Source organism: Phacochoerus africanus, chromosome 2 (genome assembly GCF_016906955.1).
Source record: "Phacochoerus africanus isolate WHEZ1 chromosome 2, ROS_Pafr_v1, whole genome shotgun sequence".
NCBI classification, from domain to species: Eukaryota; Metazoa; Chordata; class Mammalia; order Artiodactyla; family Suidae; genus Phacochoerus; species Phacochoerus africanus.
Window position 1 is genome coordinate 132,874,920 of NC_062545.1, and position 20,402 is coordinate 132,895,321.

The 20,402-nt window shown below is 51.2% G+C and overlaps 1 protein-coding gene across 1 annotated transcript; it reads right to left on the reverse strand.

The window, feature by feature from the left end:
• Positions 1-438: 438 nt before the first annotated feature.
• Positions 439-8,725, reverse strand: PHGR1 (proline, histidine and glycine rich 1). Its single transcript, XM_047769453.1, has 4 exons — positions 8,459-8,725; positions 4,691-4,737; positions 2,638-2,645; positions 439-910 (listed from the first exon to the last, which is right to left on the reverse strand). The coding sequence occupies exons 1-4, from the start codon at positions 8,695-8,697 to the stop codon at positions 551-553; spliced, it is 654 nt and encodes a 217-aa protein (XP_047625409.1). The 5' UTR covers positions 8,698-8,725; the 3' UTR covers positions 439-550.
• Between the last annotated feature and the right edge of the window lie 11,677 nt (positions 8,726-20,402).

Here is a 20,402-nt window from a genome sequence, read left to right on the forward strand (position 1 = left end):
GCTTTAGAGAAGGCTGCATGTTGATGGTGGCTTGGAAGGAAGGCATTCCTGGGGTGGGGCAGAGGTGGTGGTAGTGGGTAAACTGGGCAGAGTTAAGGAGTCTGGAAAGTATTTTCAGGGGATAGTGAGAAATAACTTGTGGACAGTAGCAATCCACTGAAGGCTTCTGAATTGTAGTGAGGCCAGCAAGAGGAAACTTGGAAGGCCCACCAGCCCTGGGTATGTGTGATGGGGCAGAGGTGATGAGGCCCTACTTGGGGCCTTTTGATGGGGGGTGGGACAGAAGTGAAAACAAAAGGGAGGGGTGACATTAATATGCTATGGACACCAATGAGTCAAACATCTGAGAAAGCCTGACTGGGCCATATTTTTAGAACTAGGGAACTCAGAGACAACTGGGCCCTGAGGACTGGGCTGGATGTGAAGAAAGACAGGCTCTTTTAAGAGGAGAACATGGCCTCCAGGAGGCTGATTATTTTGAACAGAAGATTCTGGTTCAGAACTCATGCCAGGTCAGGCACCCCATTCTTGGTTTGTTTCTTCCGTTTCTTCAGTGATGTGGACCAGGAGGCCCTGGGGGGTGGCCCTTCCCAGGACAGGGCCCAGGGCCAGGGTGGGGGCCGCCTCCAGGGCAGTGCCCGGGGCCAGGGTGGTGCCCAGGGCCATGAGGGGGCCCGCCTCCAGGGTGGTGCCCAGGGCCATGAGGGGGCCCACCTCCAGGGTGGTGCCCAGGGCCAGGGTGGTGCCCAGGGCCATGAGGGGGCCCGCCTCCAGGGTGGTGCCCAGGGCCATGAGGGGACCCGCCTCCAGGGTGGTGCCCAGGGCCATGAGGGGGCCCGCCTCCAGGGTGGTGCCCAGGGCCAGGGTGGTGCCCAGGTCCAGGAGGGTGCCCGCCTCCATGGCAGTGCCCCTGCAGAAAGCCAGATGAACAATGTTAAGAGTCAGAGGTTAGTGCCAATCTTACCTGAGATCAACTCCCCCTCTCCCTCCCCCTTCCTCCTCTCCAACCCCTACTCTAGAGGACTCAGGATTCCTGGGCACTAGCAGGGGGTTGGGGTGGAGGTCTGAGAGTCGAGGACAGCTAGTGACTGCTCCTAGCCCTGAGCCTTTTGCTTTGATAAAGCCAGAGCACAGAGGGGACACAGGGGTGGGGTGGGGGGGCAAAGAACCTAGATTCATTGGGTTCCATTCCTTGAACTGAGATATGACTCCCACTCCCTGGACCTAGTTTATCTTATCTGCAGCTAAGAAGCAGAATGATCTCATTTTCTCCCTTCCCTCACCCGGGAACCCTTGAAGAATGACTAGAGGTTTTGCCAGGCTGACTACTTAGAAGTGAAGGAGGAGCTGGGGGAAGCTACAGATGAACTCACAGGAGGGCAAGGAGGAGATAGGAGGCAGGGTGACAGGAGATGCAGGGCCAAAGAGGGGACAGCTGGAGAGCTGGAGGAGACAAAGGTAGGAGGCAGCAAGGTAAGGATGTGCTTGCTCTCTGTATAGGTAGCACGTGCAGGTACAAGGGGATGTGCTGCATTTACATACACATAGCCGTCTGTACCCACATGCATGGGTGGGGGCCTATACATGGCTGATGTGCACACAGATACATGCATATGGGTACACGTGCCTGGCTGTGTACATGATAATGGGAGTGTATGCTCTGGCACCTGAGCAGAGCAGGTGCCAGACTCAAGAAATGAGGAAGAATAGAAAGTAAAACCAAGGCTTTAATTGCCTGGGACAAAAGAGGACTGGAAAGAGTGGTTTGCCCTTCTGTCTTGGCTGGAACCCCTCCTGAAGCCCCAGGACCAGAGGAGTTTCTTTGCCTCTTGCCACAAGCCCAGGGATGGGAAGAGATACCACCTTGCTTACAGTGATGGGCACTGAGGGTCTGGGGCCCTGAGGGAGCAGGGGTGGGGCTATGGCCCTACTCTAGAGGTTGGCTAACTTCCCAGTCTGCTCCAGCCTCCTAGAACTTGATAAGGGCTAGTAGTGGGTGGGGAAGAGGTGGGCCTCAGGGCTAGGGGAACTTCCTGTGACCATGTTAGGGCAGCTGCTGGCCCATTCAGGCTCAAAGATGCCTGGAAGCTGGCCACTTCCCACCCTGTTTGCCTATGACTCTCTTTGTGGTAGGGCCAGTTCCATGCCTAGGAATTGGGTCTGCTGGTGGTAGCCAAAGCGGAGCTGGGGGAGGGGGAAGCAGGAAGGAGGGCTGGCAGCCTCCCTTTTCTGACAGAGGCAGGTCACTGGGGCCCTGCCATGTGGTTGGGGTCTGGGAGCAAGCCAGCTATCTGGGAAGGCTGTGGGTAGCTGGGAAAGCAAAGAAGCGTGGAACAGGAGGGGAAGCAGCAGGAGAGAGGATGGGCTGCTGGGGCAGGGAGGGGAAGTGGGGAAAGGAGAGAGACAGATGGGAAAACAGGAACGGCGAGGAGGAAAAGGCTGCAGGCGCCAGGGGGTGGACTTGTGCTGTGATTCCAGCCCCCACCCCAGACCATGGGGTGAGGCCTGAGCCTGCTCCCTGCTCTGCATTTTGGGGGAAGTTGTGGGCAGCTTGCTGAGGGTCTAGGTAGGGGGCTAGAGGTCTGGAGGACCTGGCAGTGGTCAGGGAAAGGAGAGACAGCTGGGGAAATTTCTTACCTTTGGACCTGTGGAAGAGTAGCAGACAAAAAGAAACAGCTTTGGTTATTTTGTTCTGCAGTGAGAATCCTGTAATCTTCCTGACGCTGATTTTGTGCCCACCTCCCCTCCCCTCTCCTCTCCTCCCCCATCCCTCCCACAACGAGGCTTCTCAGATTTGGCTCCTTTCCTGACCACCATTCCCTCATTCACTCACTTAAGAACAGGTTATATATATTGAAAGTCAATGCAAAGTTCAGTTGTGCATTCCTGTTTGCTCAGGAGGTGGCTGAGTTCCCCGGTGGGGAAATGCTAGTTAGGAAGTGTTTGTGTTCTTGTCCCTACTCTGTCAGCTGTCTGCCTTCCCAACCTCAGCCAAACTCCATGATGCTAAGGAGGTGCTCTGGGAGTTCCCGTTGTGGATGAGTGCGTTAAGAACCCGACTAGTATCCATGAGGATACAGGTTCAATCCTTGGCCTTGCTCAGTGGGTTAAGGATCTGGCATTGCTGTGAGCTGTGGTATAGGTCACAGGCACAGCTTGAATCTGGCACTGCTGTGGCTGCTGTGTAGGCCAGCAGCTGCTGCTCTGATTTGACCCCAGTCCAGGAACTTCCACATGCCAAGGGTGTGGCCCCCCCCCCCCAAAAAAAAGGTCCGGATAGCCTCTTCCTCCTCTCCCTCTCCCCCGAAGACCCCACTTTTCCCATCCCAATCTCTACTCAGATCCTCAGCTGTTTGTTGGCTTCTGCTTATGAACTTCTGGTCCCAGCTCAGCCTTGGCTCATGTCTCCTGCCACTTGGAAATCTCTCGTGCTCAACTCTCTGATGCATTCCTGCAGGAAGACTGCTTAGATGCAGCCATCCTGACTGCCTGACTGTGGGTTCAGTGGGTCTTGTAGCAACCAATCTGAATGGTCCTGGGTGTTCTGAAGTGCTCCATTGGTGGGAATTGCCTCCTTGGTGAGGAGTTTTTTGTTTGTTTGTTTGTTTTTTGTTTTGCTTTTTAGGGCCACACCGGAGGCATATGGAAGTTTCCAGGCTAGGGGTCGAATCAGAGCCACAGCCACAGCAATGCCAGATGTGAGCCTCATCTGTGACCTATGCTGGAGCTTGAGGCAATGCTGGATTCTTAACCCACTGAGTGAGGCCAGGGATCAAACATGCATCCTCATGGATACTAGTCAGGTTTGTTCCTGAGCTACAACAGGAACTCCCTCGATGAGATTTCTATTTCTTGAGGGCCAGCACAGTCTTTTGTTCCTTTGGAGAGGAGCCAATGGCAGAGCTGCCAAGAAATGCATTCTACGCTCCAAACCCAGCCATACTTCCTGGGCCTCACCCTGACCATGACCTCTAATTTCCCTGGAGCTCATGTGTACCAAGGGAGGAGCCCCTGCTCTTTCGTTCCGGAGGTTGAAGTTCTAGTGAGATGAACAATGTGAACATGTTTCTTTTACTGTCTTTACTTTTTCTTTTTTTTTTTTTTCTTATTGCTGTGCCTGTGGCATGCAGAAGTTCCCAGGTCAAGGACTGAACCCACGCCTCAGCTGGAACCAGAGCCACAGCATCGACATTTCTGGATCCTTAACTTGCTGAGCCATGAGGACTCTCCAGTGGGCATGTCTCTTACTTATTATTTTTATTTTTTGCTTTTTAGGGCCGCACCCACAGCATATGGAAGTTCCCAGGCTAGGGGTCAAAGCGGAGCTGCAGCTGCTGGCCTACACCACAGCCACAGCAACACAGGATCTGAGCTGCATCTGCAACATACACCACAGCTCATGGCAATGCTCAACCTACTGAGTGAGGCCAGGGATTGAATCCACATCCTCATGGATACTAGTCGGGTTTGAAATCCACTGAGCCGGAAGGGGAACTTGGTTTCTTAAACTGTAGATGGTACTACAAAATATAAGGGCTTGTTTTCATTTTGGAACCCTTCTACCACCTTCACATACACACACACAAACACACATGCTCTTGGCTTGCAGTGGATATGACTGACTGATTGCCCCTGCCTTCACCACCCTTCTCCCTTCTTCCACCCTACAGCTTCCCACCACAGTACTTACCTGGCTCCATCTTTGAAGGCAAGTGCAGGGAGTGACAAAAACAACACCTGTGGTTCAAAAGATAAAGTTTAGTTTACTGTAATTTAAATTTCAGTTGTTCCTTCTTCCTCCCAGGTTTGGACACACATGGCCCCTTCAAAGAATGAAAGGGTTAGAATTGCTCCATCTGGCTTAGCTTGGTACTTGGTATGGAGCTGGGTCCTGAGTAGGCATCAGGAATGGGTGTTGAATGGATGCAATGGATTGGTTCATCTACATGGGGGGTAGACACAGACGTGAGAGCATTATGCACCCCTGAACCCTACCTCCTCACACTTGACCCTCCACTCCCAGATCCACCCCTGGACTCATAATCATGTTTTAATTCATTTCTACTTGGGTTAGTTTCAATCATGTTAATTTTTCATGTAGCATGCCAGGTCATGGCACTCAGTCCCTAGAGACTCTTGCCCCTATGTAGACACCTGGCATAAAGCTACAGAGGGAGGCTTGGTGAGATGAGTGCACCTAGGGCAAGGAGGATGGGGTTGGTGGGTCGGGACCTCTGGAGGATATGGAGCACCCTAAGACGTTTGTCCCTGCAGCACAAGTGAATAGAAAACTTTCCCTGGTCCAAGCTGCTTGTTGCTGTCTCCTCCTACCAGGCTTGGTGTCTGAGTCAATCTGTCATTAGCCAACAAATATGCTCTCATAGGATGGAGCTTTTGAGCTTGCTCTGGTGCCAAGGCTGGCCTTGTCTTGCTTGGGGCTGCCACATAGGTCATGGGGGACAACTCCAGAATGGAGCCAGTATAAACATGGTAGATTCATTGTTTTCTGACCCACAAATCAGACAAGTGGACAAAATACTTGACATCAGGGCACTCTGGTACTCATATGGCTGCTAAACACAGAAACACAAATGTTCATACATACACACATAGCTGTACCACAACTGCCCCAGCCTCTTGCAAGACAGGCCCCTGGCAACTTTTTTGTTTGTTTGTTTCGTCTTTTTGCCATTTCTTAGGCCACTCTCGCGGCATATAGAGGTTCCCAGGCTAGGGGTCGAATCAGAGCCATAGCCGCCGGCCTACACCAGAGCCACAGCAACGTGGGATCCGAGCCATGTCTGCAACCTACACCACAGCTTACGGCAACACCGGATCCTTAACCCACTGAGCAAGGCCAGGGATTGAACCGCAAACTCATGGTTCCTAGTCAGATTCATTAACCACTAAGCCACAACGGGAACTCCTGCCCCTGGCAACATTTGAGCCAATCATTTTTGTTGGCTTCTACTGGTGCCATAAATGTTCAGCTGAGGTCTGCCTCTGAACCCTGCCATGGTCCTTTCTGCCCCCTCCTCCTTCCCTTTATTGAGTCATGAGTCTGGAAGAGATCCATGGGACAGGGCATGGGGGGAGGGAGTGGTAAAGAAAACTTTACAGCCAGCCACAATTTGGCTTAGAAGAAAGAAAAAAGGCCTTGGGGGAAAATAAAAACATTAAAAAATGGGCAGAGAGGGAGTCCTCGTCATGGCTCAGCGGTTAAGGAATCTGACTGGCATCCATGAGGACGCAGGTTCAATCCCTGGCTTTGCTCAGTGAGTTAAGGATCTGGCTTTCCTGTGAGCTATGGTGTAGGTTACAGATGTGGCTCGGATCACAAGTGGCTATGGCAGTGGTGTAGGCTGGCAGCTACAGCTACGATTCAACCCCTAGCCTGAGAACCCCCATATGCCACGGGTGCAGCCCTAAAAAGCAAAAAAATAAATAAAAAATAAAAAATGGGCAGAGACTCTGATATTTTTACATAGACAACATACAAATGGCCAACAGGTACATGAAAAAGTCTCAACATTAGTAATTATCAGGGAAATGAAAACCAAAACCACAATGAGATATCACCTCACACCAACAAGAAATAAGTGTTAGCAAGAATGTGGACAAAAGGGAATGTTAACTGATGCAGCCACTGTGGAAAACAGTATGGAGATTCCTCAAAAAATTAAAAAGAGAAATACCCATATGATCTAGTAAGTCCATTTCTGGGTATTTATCCAAAGAAAACAAAAACACTAACTTAAAAAGATAAATGCACCCCCATGTTCACTGCAGCATTATTTACAATAGCCAAGATGTGGAAACAACCTAAGTATCTGTCAACAGATGAATGGTTGGAGTTCCCGTCATGGCTCAGTGGAAACAAATCTGACTAGGATCCATGAGGGTGCAGGTTCGACCCCTGGCCTCACTCAGTGGGTTAAGGATTTGGCATTGCTATAGCTGTGGCTTAGGCCAGCAGTTCAATGCCTAGCCTGGGAACCTCTATATGCTGTGTGTGCGGCCCTAAAAGAGTCAAAAAAAAAAAAAAAACCCAAAAAACAGATGAATGGTTAGGTGTATATTACACACAATGATTATCATTCAGCTGTAAGAAAGAATGAAATCCTGCCATTTGCAACAGTGTGGATGGACCCTGAGGGCATTAAGCTAAGAGAAAATACGTCAGACAGAGAAAGACAAGTACCATATAGTCTCACTTAGGTGTGGAATCTAAAAAAAAATTCCTCACACAAAAAACAAACCCTCCAGCTTATAGATATAGAGGGTGGGGCCTGGGTAAAAGGCACAGAAGGTTGTACACCTGAAACCAATTTAATGTTATAGTTACTTGTACCTCAATAAAATAATAAAAGGCCTTGGACTGCTTCTCCCCAGCTCACGCCATGGTGCTTGAGGTTAACTTGAAAAGATAAATGCACCCCCATGTTCACTGCAGCGTTATTTACAACAGCCAAGATGTGGAAACAACAACCTAAGTGTCTGTCAACAGATGAATGGTTAAGTGTATTATTATACACAATGAATATCATTCAGCTGTAAGAAAGAATGAAATCCTGCCATTTGCAACAGTGTGGATGGACCCTGAGGGTATTAAGTTAAGCAAAATAAGTCAGACAGAGAAAGACAAGTACCACATAGTCTCACTTATGCGTGGAATCTAAAAATAATTTCTCAGACAAAAAAACCAAACCCTCCAGCTCATAGATACAGAGGGTGGGGCCTGGGTCAAAGGTACAAACAGTTGTACACCTGAAACTAATTTAATGTTAATTATATCTCAATAAAATATAATAAAAGGTCTTGGACTATTTCTCCCCAGGTCACGCCATGGTACTTGAGGGATAAGTGTTGGTGGCTCTGGAAAGGAACTAATGCAGTCCCCTCAACACTCAGCGACACTCCTCTGCCTGACATGTCAGAGGATATAATTTTTTTTTTTTTAATGGCTGCATCCACAGCATACGGAAGTTCCTGGGCTAGGGACCGAATCCAGGCCACAGCTGTGAACTACACCAAAGCTGCAGCAATACTAGAGCTTCTATTCTGGGCCAGGGATCAAACACGTCCCTCTGCAGCAACCTGAGCCGCTGCAGTCAGATTCTTAACCCACTATGCCATGGAGGGAACTCCCAAGAGGCTATAAATTCAATGATAACTCAGGTAGAGAGCAGGCAGAGCTTGGCCCAGGAGTGGGGGCAGGGCAGCGGGTAGGCACCTAGGCAGATCCACAGACACAGCACACAGACCCACATCGCATTTATGAAAGACACAGACCAACATACATACTCAAGACACCCACACAAAGAGACACAGAGGCACAGATACCAATTCAGTACATAAACACACATACCCAGGGAGACCATGATCACACAAACCTACAACAGATGCTCACAGAGCTACTCCGGTCTCCTTTCCACAGCCAGCAGAACCAAGTCCTTACCTGACCGTGCAGAGCAGGGAGCAGGAGGCTGGAGAGGTTCTGACTGTCCTTAGGAGCTCAGGCGTATTTGTAAAGGGTGGGGAGGGGATGGGATACGTCAGGTGCCCTGGGAGGGTCATGGACAGAGGATGTGGAGGAATGAGGCAGGCTGGGCTAATCTTTAACTTGGCAAAGAGCAGCTGGAAGCAGGGTGTACATGCATGCAGGCATGTGTGTGTGCAGGTGACAAGATGCCACATAACCCGGGCAGGGGGCCTAAACCCTGGAGAAGCTGTTTAGCATCCAGGGGCTAGCTCTAAACACTTGTGGGGCTCCTACTGAATGCCAGGCCATGAGGTGCCTCACACTCTTCAGTTAACTCACTGACTCATACAAAACAGATGGGATTATCACTTGCTAATAATAGAAAGAGGAGAATAATGGAAAGTGGAGGAGAAAATAGTGACCTTTGTGGAGGGGCCTGTGGATTCTGCCCTGGGCACCAAGCCCCAGGCCTGAGTTCTCACAGGTGTTGTTCCAGCTCAGAGCGCTAGCCTGAGAGTAAAAATTGAATGAGTCACCCAGAAAAAACAAACAAACTTGTGTTTACCAAAGGGGGGATGGACAAATATGGGCTATGAGAGTAACAGGTGTAGACTACTCTATAAAGATACTTTGAGGAGTCCCCGTTGTGGCACAGAGGAAACAAATTTGACTAGCATCCATGAGGATGCAAGTTTGATCCCTAGCCTCACTCAGTGGGTTAAAGATCCAGCATTGCCGTGGGCTATGGTGTAAGTCGCAGATGCAGCTCAGATCCTGTGCATGCTGTGGTTGTGGTGTAGGCCGGCAGATGTGCCTCCGATTAGACCCCCTAGGCTGGGAATATCCATATGCTGTGAGTGTGGCCCTACAAAGCAAAAAAAATTTTTAAAAATAATAAGTATATACTTTGATTTTTTTCTTTTTTTGTCTTTTTATGGTACACCCACAGCATATGGAGGTTCCCAGGCTAGGGACTGAATTGGAGCTGCTGCTCCCAGCCTATACCACAGCTCATGGATCCTTAACCCACTGAGGGAGGACAGAGATTGAACCCAAGTCCTCATGGATGTTAGTCGTGTTAGTCACTGCTGAGCTACAACAGGAACTCCTATACTTCCATTTAAAGCAGTTTTAAATTGGAACTGCAGGGGGCGTTCCCTTTGTGGCTCAGAGGTTAACTAACCCCACTAGGATCCATGAGATGAGGGTGCAATCTCTGGTCTCGCTTAGTGGGTTAAGGATCCGGTGTTGCCTCGAGCTGTGATGTACGTCGCAGACACGAACTGGAGATAAAATTAATAAGTTTCCAGGAGTTCCCTGGTGACTCAGCAGGTTAAGAACCAGCATTGTCACTGCTGTGGTGAAGGTTAGATCTCTGGCCCTGGAACTTCCACATGATTTGGGGTATGGCAAAACAAACAAACAAAAAGAATACATATCCAGGACATGGAAAAATGAAAAAAAAGAAAAAGAAGAGATTATTTCCAGGTAGAATGCTGACAAGCATGGGGGGAGCCTAGGGTTTTGCAGTCCAGGCCGCCAGCTCACTTTGCACTCTGCAAGCCTCTGTGGCCTGGCCCCTCTGACCCCTTTGGCCTCTGCTGTGTGCAACACCCCTTTGCTCTGTGTGTTTTGGTCACACTGGCCTCCCTTAGACCTCTGCAGACAGACCAGGTGACCCTATTACAAGTTCCTCTCTCTCCCTGCATCCTTTCCTCTCCTGTTCCTGCTCCACGGGACTGTCTGCTTACCTTTGTATCCCAAGGACCGGCCCTCAGCAGATCTCCTGGCACTTAGCAGGTGCCCAGTAAAAATATGGTGAATGGGAGTTCCCTGGTGGTACAGCAGGTTAAGGATCTGGCATTGTCACTTCTGTGGCTTGAGTTAATGCTGTAATGCAGATTTGATCCCTGGCCTGGGGAATTTCTGCATGCCATAGGTGTGGCAAAAAAAAAAAAAAAAAAATCTGGTGAATGAAGGCAAGGTTGAAATGTAATTATTGTTGGCTAAGAACTGGTCTCCATTACCGTGGTTTATATTTTGTGTATTTTGTGTTTATTTTTCCTTTTTTTTTTTTGCTTTTAAGCCCATACCCACAGCATATGGAGGTTCCAGGCTAGGGGCTCAAATTGGCACTATAGCAGGCAGCCACAACCACAGCAATGCAAGATCCAAGCCTCGTCTGTGACCTACACCACAGCTCATGCAATGCTGGATCCTTAGCCCACTGATCAAGGCCAGGGATCGAACCTGTAACCTCATGGTTACTAGTTGGATTCATTTCTGTTGCGCCACAATGGGAACTCCTCTTTTTTACATATTTTTTTCTAAAAATCTTTTTTTTCCAGAAAAAGGAGAAGGGGGATCTCTCCCATGTTGGTTGCCCTCTGGCTGCCCACCATGGGCTCCCCATGCTGGATGAAACTGAGGCCAGCTGGGACTCCCACCCTCAGCTAGGCGAAGGGGCTCTGTCGGCTCCTGTTTCAATCAAGGACAACAAGGACCATGTGAAATCACAAACATGCAGGAGGAAGCAGAGAAATTAAACCAGCCACTGTCTCCAGGCTCTCCTATAAAAAGCCTGGCTGAACTGGATTTTTAAAAAGTTACCTACCTGGGTGTTCCCGTTGTGGCACAGAGGAAAAGAATCCTACTAGGTTCCACGAGGATGCAGGTTTCGATCCCTGGCCTCACTCAGTGGGTGGGTGATCCAGTGGTGCTGTGAGCTGCGGTATAGGTTGCAGATGAGGCTTGGATCCCTTGCGTTGCTATGGCTGTGGTGTAGGCTGGCAGCTGTAGCTCTGATTCCATCCCTGGCCTGGGAACTTCCATATACTGCCAGTGTGGCCCTTAAAAAAAGAGAAAATACAATACAGTACAATTGTCTATAAAATTCTAGAATGGTGTACAATTCTAGAAAATGTGAAAAATTGGTAGTGCCAGCAGATCAGAGGTAGCCTGAGGACAGTGTGGTGTGAAGGGGGAGATGCTGGAGGGAGTCATTGGAAAGGGAATCCAGGAAACTTTGGGGTTTGGTGGATGTGTTCATTATCTTGACTGTGCTGATAGCTTCATGAAGTAAACACATGGCAAAACTCATCAAATTTGTACAATTTGTGCTGTTTCTGGTATATCATTTTGCTCAACAAGAGCTGTAAAAACAGAAGAAAACAACTAGGGAGTTCCATCATGCCTCAGTGGTTAACAAATCCAACTAGGAACCATGAGGTTGCAGGTTTGTTCCCTGGCCTTGCTCAGTGGGTTAAGGATCCAGCGTTGCTGTGAGCTGTGGTGTAGGTCACAAACATGGCTCAGATCTGGTGTGGCTGTGGCGCAGGCTGGCAGCCACAGATCCGATTAGACGCCTAGCCTGGGAACCTCCATATGCTGTGGATCCGGCCCTAGAAAAAGACAAAAAGAAAAAAGAAAAAAAAAAGAAAGAAAGAAAAAGAAAAAAGAAAAAAACAACTGGGAAAATGGATAAGATGAAAATAGTGATTCTCTCTTATGTCCATGGGGTGGGGAGGAAAGGAAAGTATTGCTATGTGTTCAGTTCTTTTATTTTTTTTTCTTTTTGACCAAGTCTGCAGCACATGGAAGATTCCAGGCTAGGGATTAAGCCCATGCCACACAGCAGTGATAACGCTGGATCTTTAACCCGCTCACCCCATGAGGGAATTCCTCAGGTTCTTTTAAAATATCAATTATCAGAGAGTTCCCGTCGTGGCGCAGTGGTTAATGAATCCGACTAGGAACCATGAGGTTGTGGGTTCGGTCCCTGCCCTTGCTCAGTGGGTTAACGATCCGGCGTTGCCGTGAGCTGTGGTGTAGGTTGCAGATGCGGCTCGGATCCTGCGTTGCTGTGGCTCTGGCGTAGGCCTGTGGCTACAGCTCTGATTAAACCCCTAGCCTGGGAACCTCCCTATGCAGCGGGAGCGGCCCAAGAAATAGCAAAAGGACAAAATAATAATAATAATAATAATAAATAAAATAAAATATCACTTATCAGCCAAGACATGGAAGCAACCTAAATGTCCATGACAGAGGAGTGGATAAAGAAGATGTGGTACATATACACAATGGAATATTACTCAACCGTTAAAAGGAAAGCAATAATGGCATTTGCAGCAAAAACGGATGGACTTAGAAATTTTCATGGTAAGTGAAGTTAGACAGTGAGACATAAAAATCAAGTGCTAACACCTAAAAAAAGGACAAAATGAACTTATTTGCAGAACAGAAACAGACTTACAGACTTTGAAAAACTTATGGTTACCAAAGGACACAGGTTGGGGTGGGAGGGATAGACTGGGGGTTTGGGTTGGAAATATTCTAAAATTAGGTTGTGTTGATGGCTGTACAACTATAAAGAAATTCACTGAATCAAAAAATAATCTATTATCTCACATCAGCTCTTGGAGATAGGTGTTTTCTTCCTCTCTTTTATAGATTTCTAATAAAGCCAGGCCTTCGGAGGCCACCCAGCCAGTGTCTAGTCAGTCCCAATTGGGCCTTGTGAATCTAGAGCCTGGGGCCTCTTCTTCACCTTATGTTTTCTCTCTTTTCAGGAATGCTGTTCTAAGAAATTGCATCCTGCTTTGGTAACATTGTGGGCAAAGGATTTGGTTTACAAGTAAGTGGGGAGTTATTAATCCAACAGGCACATATTTTCTGTGAGCCTTTGGGGAGCCAGGGCAAGGAGCAGGGGAGGTTTACAAAGGTACCGTGCCTGAGTGGGAGCACTTCCCAGTCCTTGTTGCTAAATGGCACAACCGGCAGTCACCACGCCCTGCCCTCACCAGCGCTCAGCATTTCTCTTCCAGGCATCTTCCTCTTCCCGTTTGGGGTCACTGATGACATGCCCTCCTCACCCCAGCCCCAGCCTTTGGCAGGAAGCTGAAAGGAGAGGGCTGTGTCTTCATGGACCCCCACCCCTGGAGGGAGGGAAGGGGGAGCTCCAGGGCTGAGGGCGGTGGGGGCTAATGCTCTGCGATCTGGAGGTTCAGGACCTTGGTTCTCACCATCTCAGGAGACAGGGTCTGGGATCGGGGTCCAGGTCATGGCAGGCAGGTGGTAGGAGGTAGACCCATCTTGACGGGGTGGACAGAGAAGTGAGGAGAATATGAGGGTCTGGGTGGGGTGGAGGCCTTTGGGAGGTGAGGAGGATGCCCACCGCAGCACACTGGGGTTAATTTACAGCAGAGTATGAAGTTCATGGGCGTCTGGCTACACAATCCTAAGATGCTGTAGAGAGCCTCGATCATGTGTGGTCTGGCACCATGCCTTACAGAAAGTTAAGTGCTCACAAAGGGCTTGGATTTTTTGCCTCGTGGAGAATGGTGGCCTTCCCCTGCTGGAAAGGTACTCTGGAAGCAAGAAACGACATGTCTGGGCTCAGGGAGAGGAGAGGCTGAGGGCATCTCCGGGAGCGGTAGAGGCTGGGGTGGGGGCGGTCTCAGGGAGGGTGTAGACTGATGGTGAAGGTCAAAAGGCAGGATGGCAGCCCTCTCTGTGACCCCCTAATCCCTGTTAGCGGAGCCAGCAAGGCCCCTGCTCCTGGGCTGTCCTGTGGGGTGGGGAGGGAAGCAGGACAGCCAGGCGCCTTTGCAGGATTTGGGTGAACAGGTTTCTGGTGGCAGGAGGGCAGAGGTGGCTGGCCCTGGCTGGGGCTGGAGGGAGTGCTGCAGGGCTGGGGCAGGTGCAGTGGGAGGCCCCCACCCCAACTCGGAGACTCCTGGGCAGATCACTGACCCTGAAGAGAAGCGAATAACACCAGCACTGGCTAATTCACACATTTCAACACTTGCTGAGATCAACTGACATCAGGTGTGTGAAGGCTTTGGCAGCGTGAGCTGTGAGTGCAAGGTGTCATTATGATTATCAGTATCAGCACTGATGACCTATTTGTCTTCCTGGCCTCATCATTCTTTCCTTTGCTCACACTGGGATCTCTCTGCCAGATACAGTTCCACCTTCGGCCTTTGGCGTCTCTCAGAGTATTTCACGGACAGACTCCTGAGAGGTTCCCTCCCTGCCCTAGCATCTGGCCACAGCCTCTTTCCCCATAAAGTGACCGAACATTCAGGTCTGCCTAGGACTGAGGGGAGTTCTGGACACAGGACTTTCAGCACTGAGATGGGGTCACTTCCAGGCAAACTGGACAGTTGGTCACCCCCTCCCCTCCCCCGTGGCTTCTTCTTCCCTGTGGTGACTGTGGTGACTCAGGCACTTCAGCCAGCTCTCTCTCACCCTGGTTGCCTTCTCCTACCTTGAAGCCTCTAAGCCCAGTGACACCAGCCTGAGAGGGGGCACGCCAGCCCCTGCCATTCCAAAGGCCCTTTCCTCTTCTCAGCAGGACCCAGCCAGCCCTCTCCAATCCCCTCAGCCTCCTGTTGGGCTTCTGTTCTCACCCCTCAAAACTGTGCCAGACCTTCTCCCTCTCCCTACCCTGCCCACACCTCCCTCCTGGGAGAGGCCCAGGTGATGAAGCTTCAAGGTGGGCACAGTGTGTCTGTTCCCAGCCGGCCTGCCAGCCTCTCTGCCTGCCCAGAGAAAGGAGCACATGCCGGCAAGCCTGGCCTGCTCCCTACATGCACAAGGGCTCAGGCCTGAGCCTCAGTGCTGTCTTGGCAGCCCCTTCCCCACTTGAAACCCTACTTCCCCATGCTGATGCTCTGAGGCTCCCCAAAGTCCTCCTGCTTACTCTTCCCTGGACACCCCCACCCCTGGGGCTGGTGCAGACCCCTCCCTCCAGGATCTGGATCCAGCCTTCTCCCCGGCTTCCTAAACCATTGCAGGGCCTCCTCCGGCCCCTGCTGTAAAAGCTTCAGTGAGCCCCTCTGGACTCCTCTGCCCCCTCAGTGACCTCCCCTGACCTCACATTCTCTTACCTGGTAAGAAGCCACCATAGCCTCTCAGGCTGCATTCCTGCAATACTCGGGCTGCCATCCCCATGCTGAGTCTTGCTTAACCCCCACCACCCATGCTTATGGCCTAGAAAACTCCTCAGGTGATCTGAGTCCTAGGCTGCCCTAACCTCAGGCTAATGTGGCCTCAGGTGCCTTGGTCTTCACTTTCTGTTGACATTGACATTGATTGGGGTCAGGTGAAGTAGCCCCGGGCTCCAGTCCCACACCAGGGTTCACCCTTTGCCCCCTGATGTTTCAAAAGGCCTTGGCCCTGCCCTGCTCTGGCATGCGTGTTCTTGAGAGTGGTAGGGCCCAGAACGGCCCTGTTACTTGGAGCTCTTCCCTCATGTACGCAGTCCTCTACACTCAGGGCCACGCCTAGCCTGACCCAAGAGGCCTGCACTGAACTTTGAATCAATAGGAATCAGGACAGTAATTTCCTTTTTGGCTGTCCCATGGCATATGAAGTTCCCAGCCAGGGATCAGATGTGAGCCACGGCTATGATCCATGCCACAACTGTGGCAATGCAGGGCCAGGGATTGAACTTGCCTCCAGTGCTCCAGAGGTGCTGCCAATCCCATTGTGCCACAGCAGAAACCCTGGACAGTAGTTTCTCGAGCTGGGAAGTGGCTCCAGTGGGGCGTGGGGGTGATATGGGTTTGTGGGAAAGGAACACTGTGTTTAAGTCACCCTCTGGCCCCTTCCTGTTTGAAGGGCCACCTGCCTAGTAGCCAGGTTCTCATGGGATCCAGACTTGCTCACCCTCTTCCTCAGCATGTATCCACTCACCCAGAGCTGGCAGGTGGCACCGGTGACCTCTAGCTGGAGACAGATGGCAGCCAGAGTCTAGGATTGCAGAGGGGATGGGGTGTGGGGGAGAGGAGTAGCAGGGAGGACTCCCTGGAGAGGGTGGGGCAGGGGCCTGGCCTGGAAGGATATACTGCACACAGTGACGATGCTAAGGTGATCTCCGCCATCAGGTCACAAATGATCTCCATATCCCAGAGTTCTTCAATGTGTTCAGGCCCCAGTGGGCTGTTGGGAGGTGGCCTCTGGGGTCCCTCAAAGGAGGCTGGGGCAGGGGGGTAACATCCAGAAGGTGGCCATCACAGGTACCTGAGGCAAGAAGAAATTATTTTGAGCTTTATTCTCCATCACATGTTGTTCCAGATACAGCTGTTACTGTGTTTTTTCATTTCATCTGCCAGTGACTCGGTGAAATAGGCACACCTCATTTTACAGATGAGGACCAGAGAGATAAGGGACTTGCCTAAAGTCACACAGCCAGTGAGGGGGGAAATTCATTTGGAATCCAGCATCCCACTCTATCCCATCTTATGACAAGGTTGAGGTGAAGGGCAAGGGCAGAGCAGTCATATTTTGTAGATCAGCCATCGTCCAGGTACAGGGAAGGAGGTCTGAGCAGTGCAGGCCCCATGGGCAGAGCCTCTGCCTGGGTCTATGCTCCCAGTCTCAGTGTATACTCCAGAGGGTCTTTCCTCCCTGCAGGCCTCCCTCCCCTTCTTTCCTCAGTGGGAATCCCCAGACTTGTGGCCATCATGTCCTCAGGGCTGGGTCTATGGGCCAGCTGGCAGGCCTCCTGAGGTGGGGGACCAGCCAGGGGGCAGATATGACCCGGAGGTCGGGGTGGAAAGAAGGAGGGCACAGAATGAAGGGTCCATAGAAACTGTTGTTGACACAGCCAGGGAAAGGGCACAGGACAGGCAGACAGGTGCCTGGCTGTTAGTCTCACCTGTGCCACTAAGGAGAGGTTGTGTAGCCTGGGCAGGGGAACACCTGCGGCATATTTAAGTTCCCAGGTTAGGGGTCCAATCGGAGCTACAGCAGCCAGCCTACACCACAGTTACAGCAATGCGGGATCTGCAACACACACCACAGTTCAGGGCAACGCTGTATCATTTAACCTACTGAGTGCGGCCAGAGATGGGGAACCTGCGTCCTCATTGATACTGGTCATATTCCTTTTTTTTTTTCAATAAAGTAAAGCTTCTACAATGCTTAGCTTCTCTAGTCTGGTGAATTTGGTAGGTGGGGGGTATGGAGAATTGCGGGAGAGGAGCTGGGGAGCAGAAGGGAGAGGGGGAGAGAGCCTCGCAGCTAGATCTTATAACTCTGCTGCCCTCTAGTGGTGACAGAGTAACAGAGTCAGGGTCTCACCCGGGGAACAACATGCTGGTCACACCAGCCCAACAGTCTGGAAAACTTTCCAGACTGGGAAAGAAATTTCCCTCTTAGGGACTTTACACCCACCGCCTCTCTGTGCGTTCTGGATGGAGGGAAAGGCAGCCACAGCCTATGCACAGCCGTCGGAGGACAGCATGGATTACTCACCTGTGTATTTATTCCGCAGGCACGAGGAAGGTTCCATAGTTTGCAAGGGCCCCATAACAGGCCCTGGGGATGTAGAGGCCCTGGGCACCCCATTCCTGCCCTCGGAGAGCTTCTGTCCAATGGGGAGCAGATAGGCACACCACAGACTCGAGAAAATAGTAGAATGTGCGGCCGGCTCTGAATCGCGCCATGTTAGGAGTAACACTTGGGAAGTGCATGGTCGGCAACCGTGGGGCCCTATTGGTTCATCTTGGTCACGTGGGCCTTCAGCATGCCCAGTGGGGAGGCCTTTGCCACTAGGTTCAAGGAGGCTTTCTCTGTAGACTCTTCAAGAAGAGCTAGGTTACCCTCCCTGCTCCCTGCTGCTGTCCTGACCCAACCCGGGCCGGGAGCAGGAGTGAGGGGGACAGGCAGACCTGCATCACCCCTGCAGCCTCCTCTGTCTACAATACCCCCGACACCCAGATCTGGTCTGGGGAGCTGGGTTCTAAAGACTACGGAGAACATTAGGTCTCAGCTGCTTCTCCCCCTCTGGTGCTCTGCGGGACTTCCAGCTCCAACCATGGTGATGGGAGACCCCAGTGCCACCCACCAAGGCCCTACCCTTGGCCTTCAGAAGCTAGGCTGGAACTCAGTAGGCAGCATGTGGAGAGGGTGAGAGAAGGAGTGTGTGTGTGTGTGTGTGTGTGTGTGTGTGTGTGTGTGTGTGTGTAGCCTGGGTGCGTCACTGTTGCTGGGAACGTTAGAGGAATCTGACTCAGTGGGAACATCCGGCATGAAAGGAAGAGAGAGTGCAGTGGCATTTGCAAGCAGGATGGGAACTCTGGGGGTGGGGGGGCGAGATTGGCTGTGGGGTCAGAGGTGCTACCCCAAGGCCTGGCCTGAAAAAGGCTAAGAGTTGTGGGGAGGGGAGGACAGACAGGAAGGCATAGTACAAGGGGAGCAGAGGTTGGACCTCTGGCTCCTTGGGCTGGTCTGGAGAGGAGACAGAGGACAGCATGACTTTCTGCTCTGGGGGCAGAAGAGGACGAGGCGTGTATGGGATTAGGGAAACAGAACTGGTCAATCAGGGATAAGGGGGATTGCTAGGACAGCTGCCCACCTGCCCCCAATTCAGAGCCTGGAGGTGGGGGACCTGCTACTATTTTTTTTTTTTTTTTTAGGGCCACACTTGCAGCATATGCAAGTTTCCAGGCTAGGGGTCGAATCAGATCTGTAGCTGCTGGCCTACACCAGAGCCACAGCAATGCCAGATCCGAGCTGCATCTGTGACCTACACCACAGCTCACAGCAACACCGGATCCTTAACCCACTGAGTGAGGCCAGGGTTCGGACCCGCAACCTCATGGTTCCTAGTCGGATTCATTTCTGCTGAGCCAGGATGGGAACTCTTCATGTTACTATTTTGTTTGTATTAATTTTTTTTCTGCCCTTTTTTCTTTTTTTTAGGGCCCCATTTAGGGCATATGGAAGTTCCCAGGCTAGGGGTCAAATCAGAGCTACAGCTGCTGGTCTACACCACAGCCACAGCAATGCCGAATCCTTAACCCACTGAGTGAGACCAGGGATCGAACCTGCATCCTCATGGATACTAGTTGGGTTTGTTTCCGCTGAACCACAGTGGGAACTCCAGAGGACATATTACTATTGAACCAGGTGCTCCCGATACCAAGGGTTGGGATCTAAGGGTTGGGATCACCAGACAAGCTGCTCCCTTGAGCAGAGACAGCAGCCTCAGGTGTACTGGGAAGATGTGGGGAGAAATTTTCCCAAGAAAAGCTGCATCCTTTCTCAGGATCCGAGAGGCTGAAAGGACTATCCCTGGAGAGCATGGCCAGGAAGGGCCCAGAGTCAGGAGCCTGAGCTGTGGTGGCACAGGCCCTGCAGGAATTTCCCCATAGCAAGGGGAGCAGCTGTACTTTAACATACAGGCCAGGAGTTCCTGTTGTGGCTCCATGGGTTAAGAACCTGACATAGTGTCCTTGAGGATGTGCATTTGATCCCTGGCCTTACTCATTAGATTAAAGATCCGGCGTTGCTGCAAATTCTGGCGTAGATCACAGATGTAGCTCAGATCCCCTATTGCTGTGGCTATGGTGTAGGCCGGCACCTGTACCTCCAATTTGACCCCTGGCTTGGGAACTTCCATAGGCTGCAGGTGAGGCCCTACAAAGAAAAAAAAAATCAAAATAAAATACAGGCTATGTTCCACCTAAAGGAATGCATGACTAATAGTGTTATTTTAGGTATGCAGTAGTACTTGGTGGCTTAGGGAAAGTGAGCTTCTTGATCCCTTTGAATTACTTAAATCAGCGCAGATGAGGAGAGTGAGGTGAGGCTCATTTTGAGGGTGGGGGGTGGGGGTGGTCCCTCATACCAGGGAGTGCAGTGGGCTGGGCTGTAGGTCTTTATGTACTAATGGGAGGGACAGAGGCCTCCTAGGCTGCCCCTCTGTATGCAAGCCGGACCAGGCAGGGGTGTTACTGGGTCACAGGGCCTGGGGCAGCCAGGCCCTCTATGGGGGCTCAGCCTGCCAGGGAGAAACCCCTACCAGTCTGTCTGGGGACGCTGGGGCAGGGAGGTGCCGGGCAGGGCCAGCTGGCTGCTGGTGCCCTGGGTCCTCGCCCTCTGAGAGTGGATGGGTGGGGGCAGTGGCCGC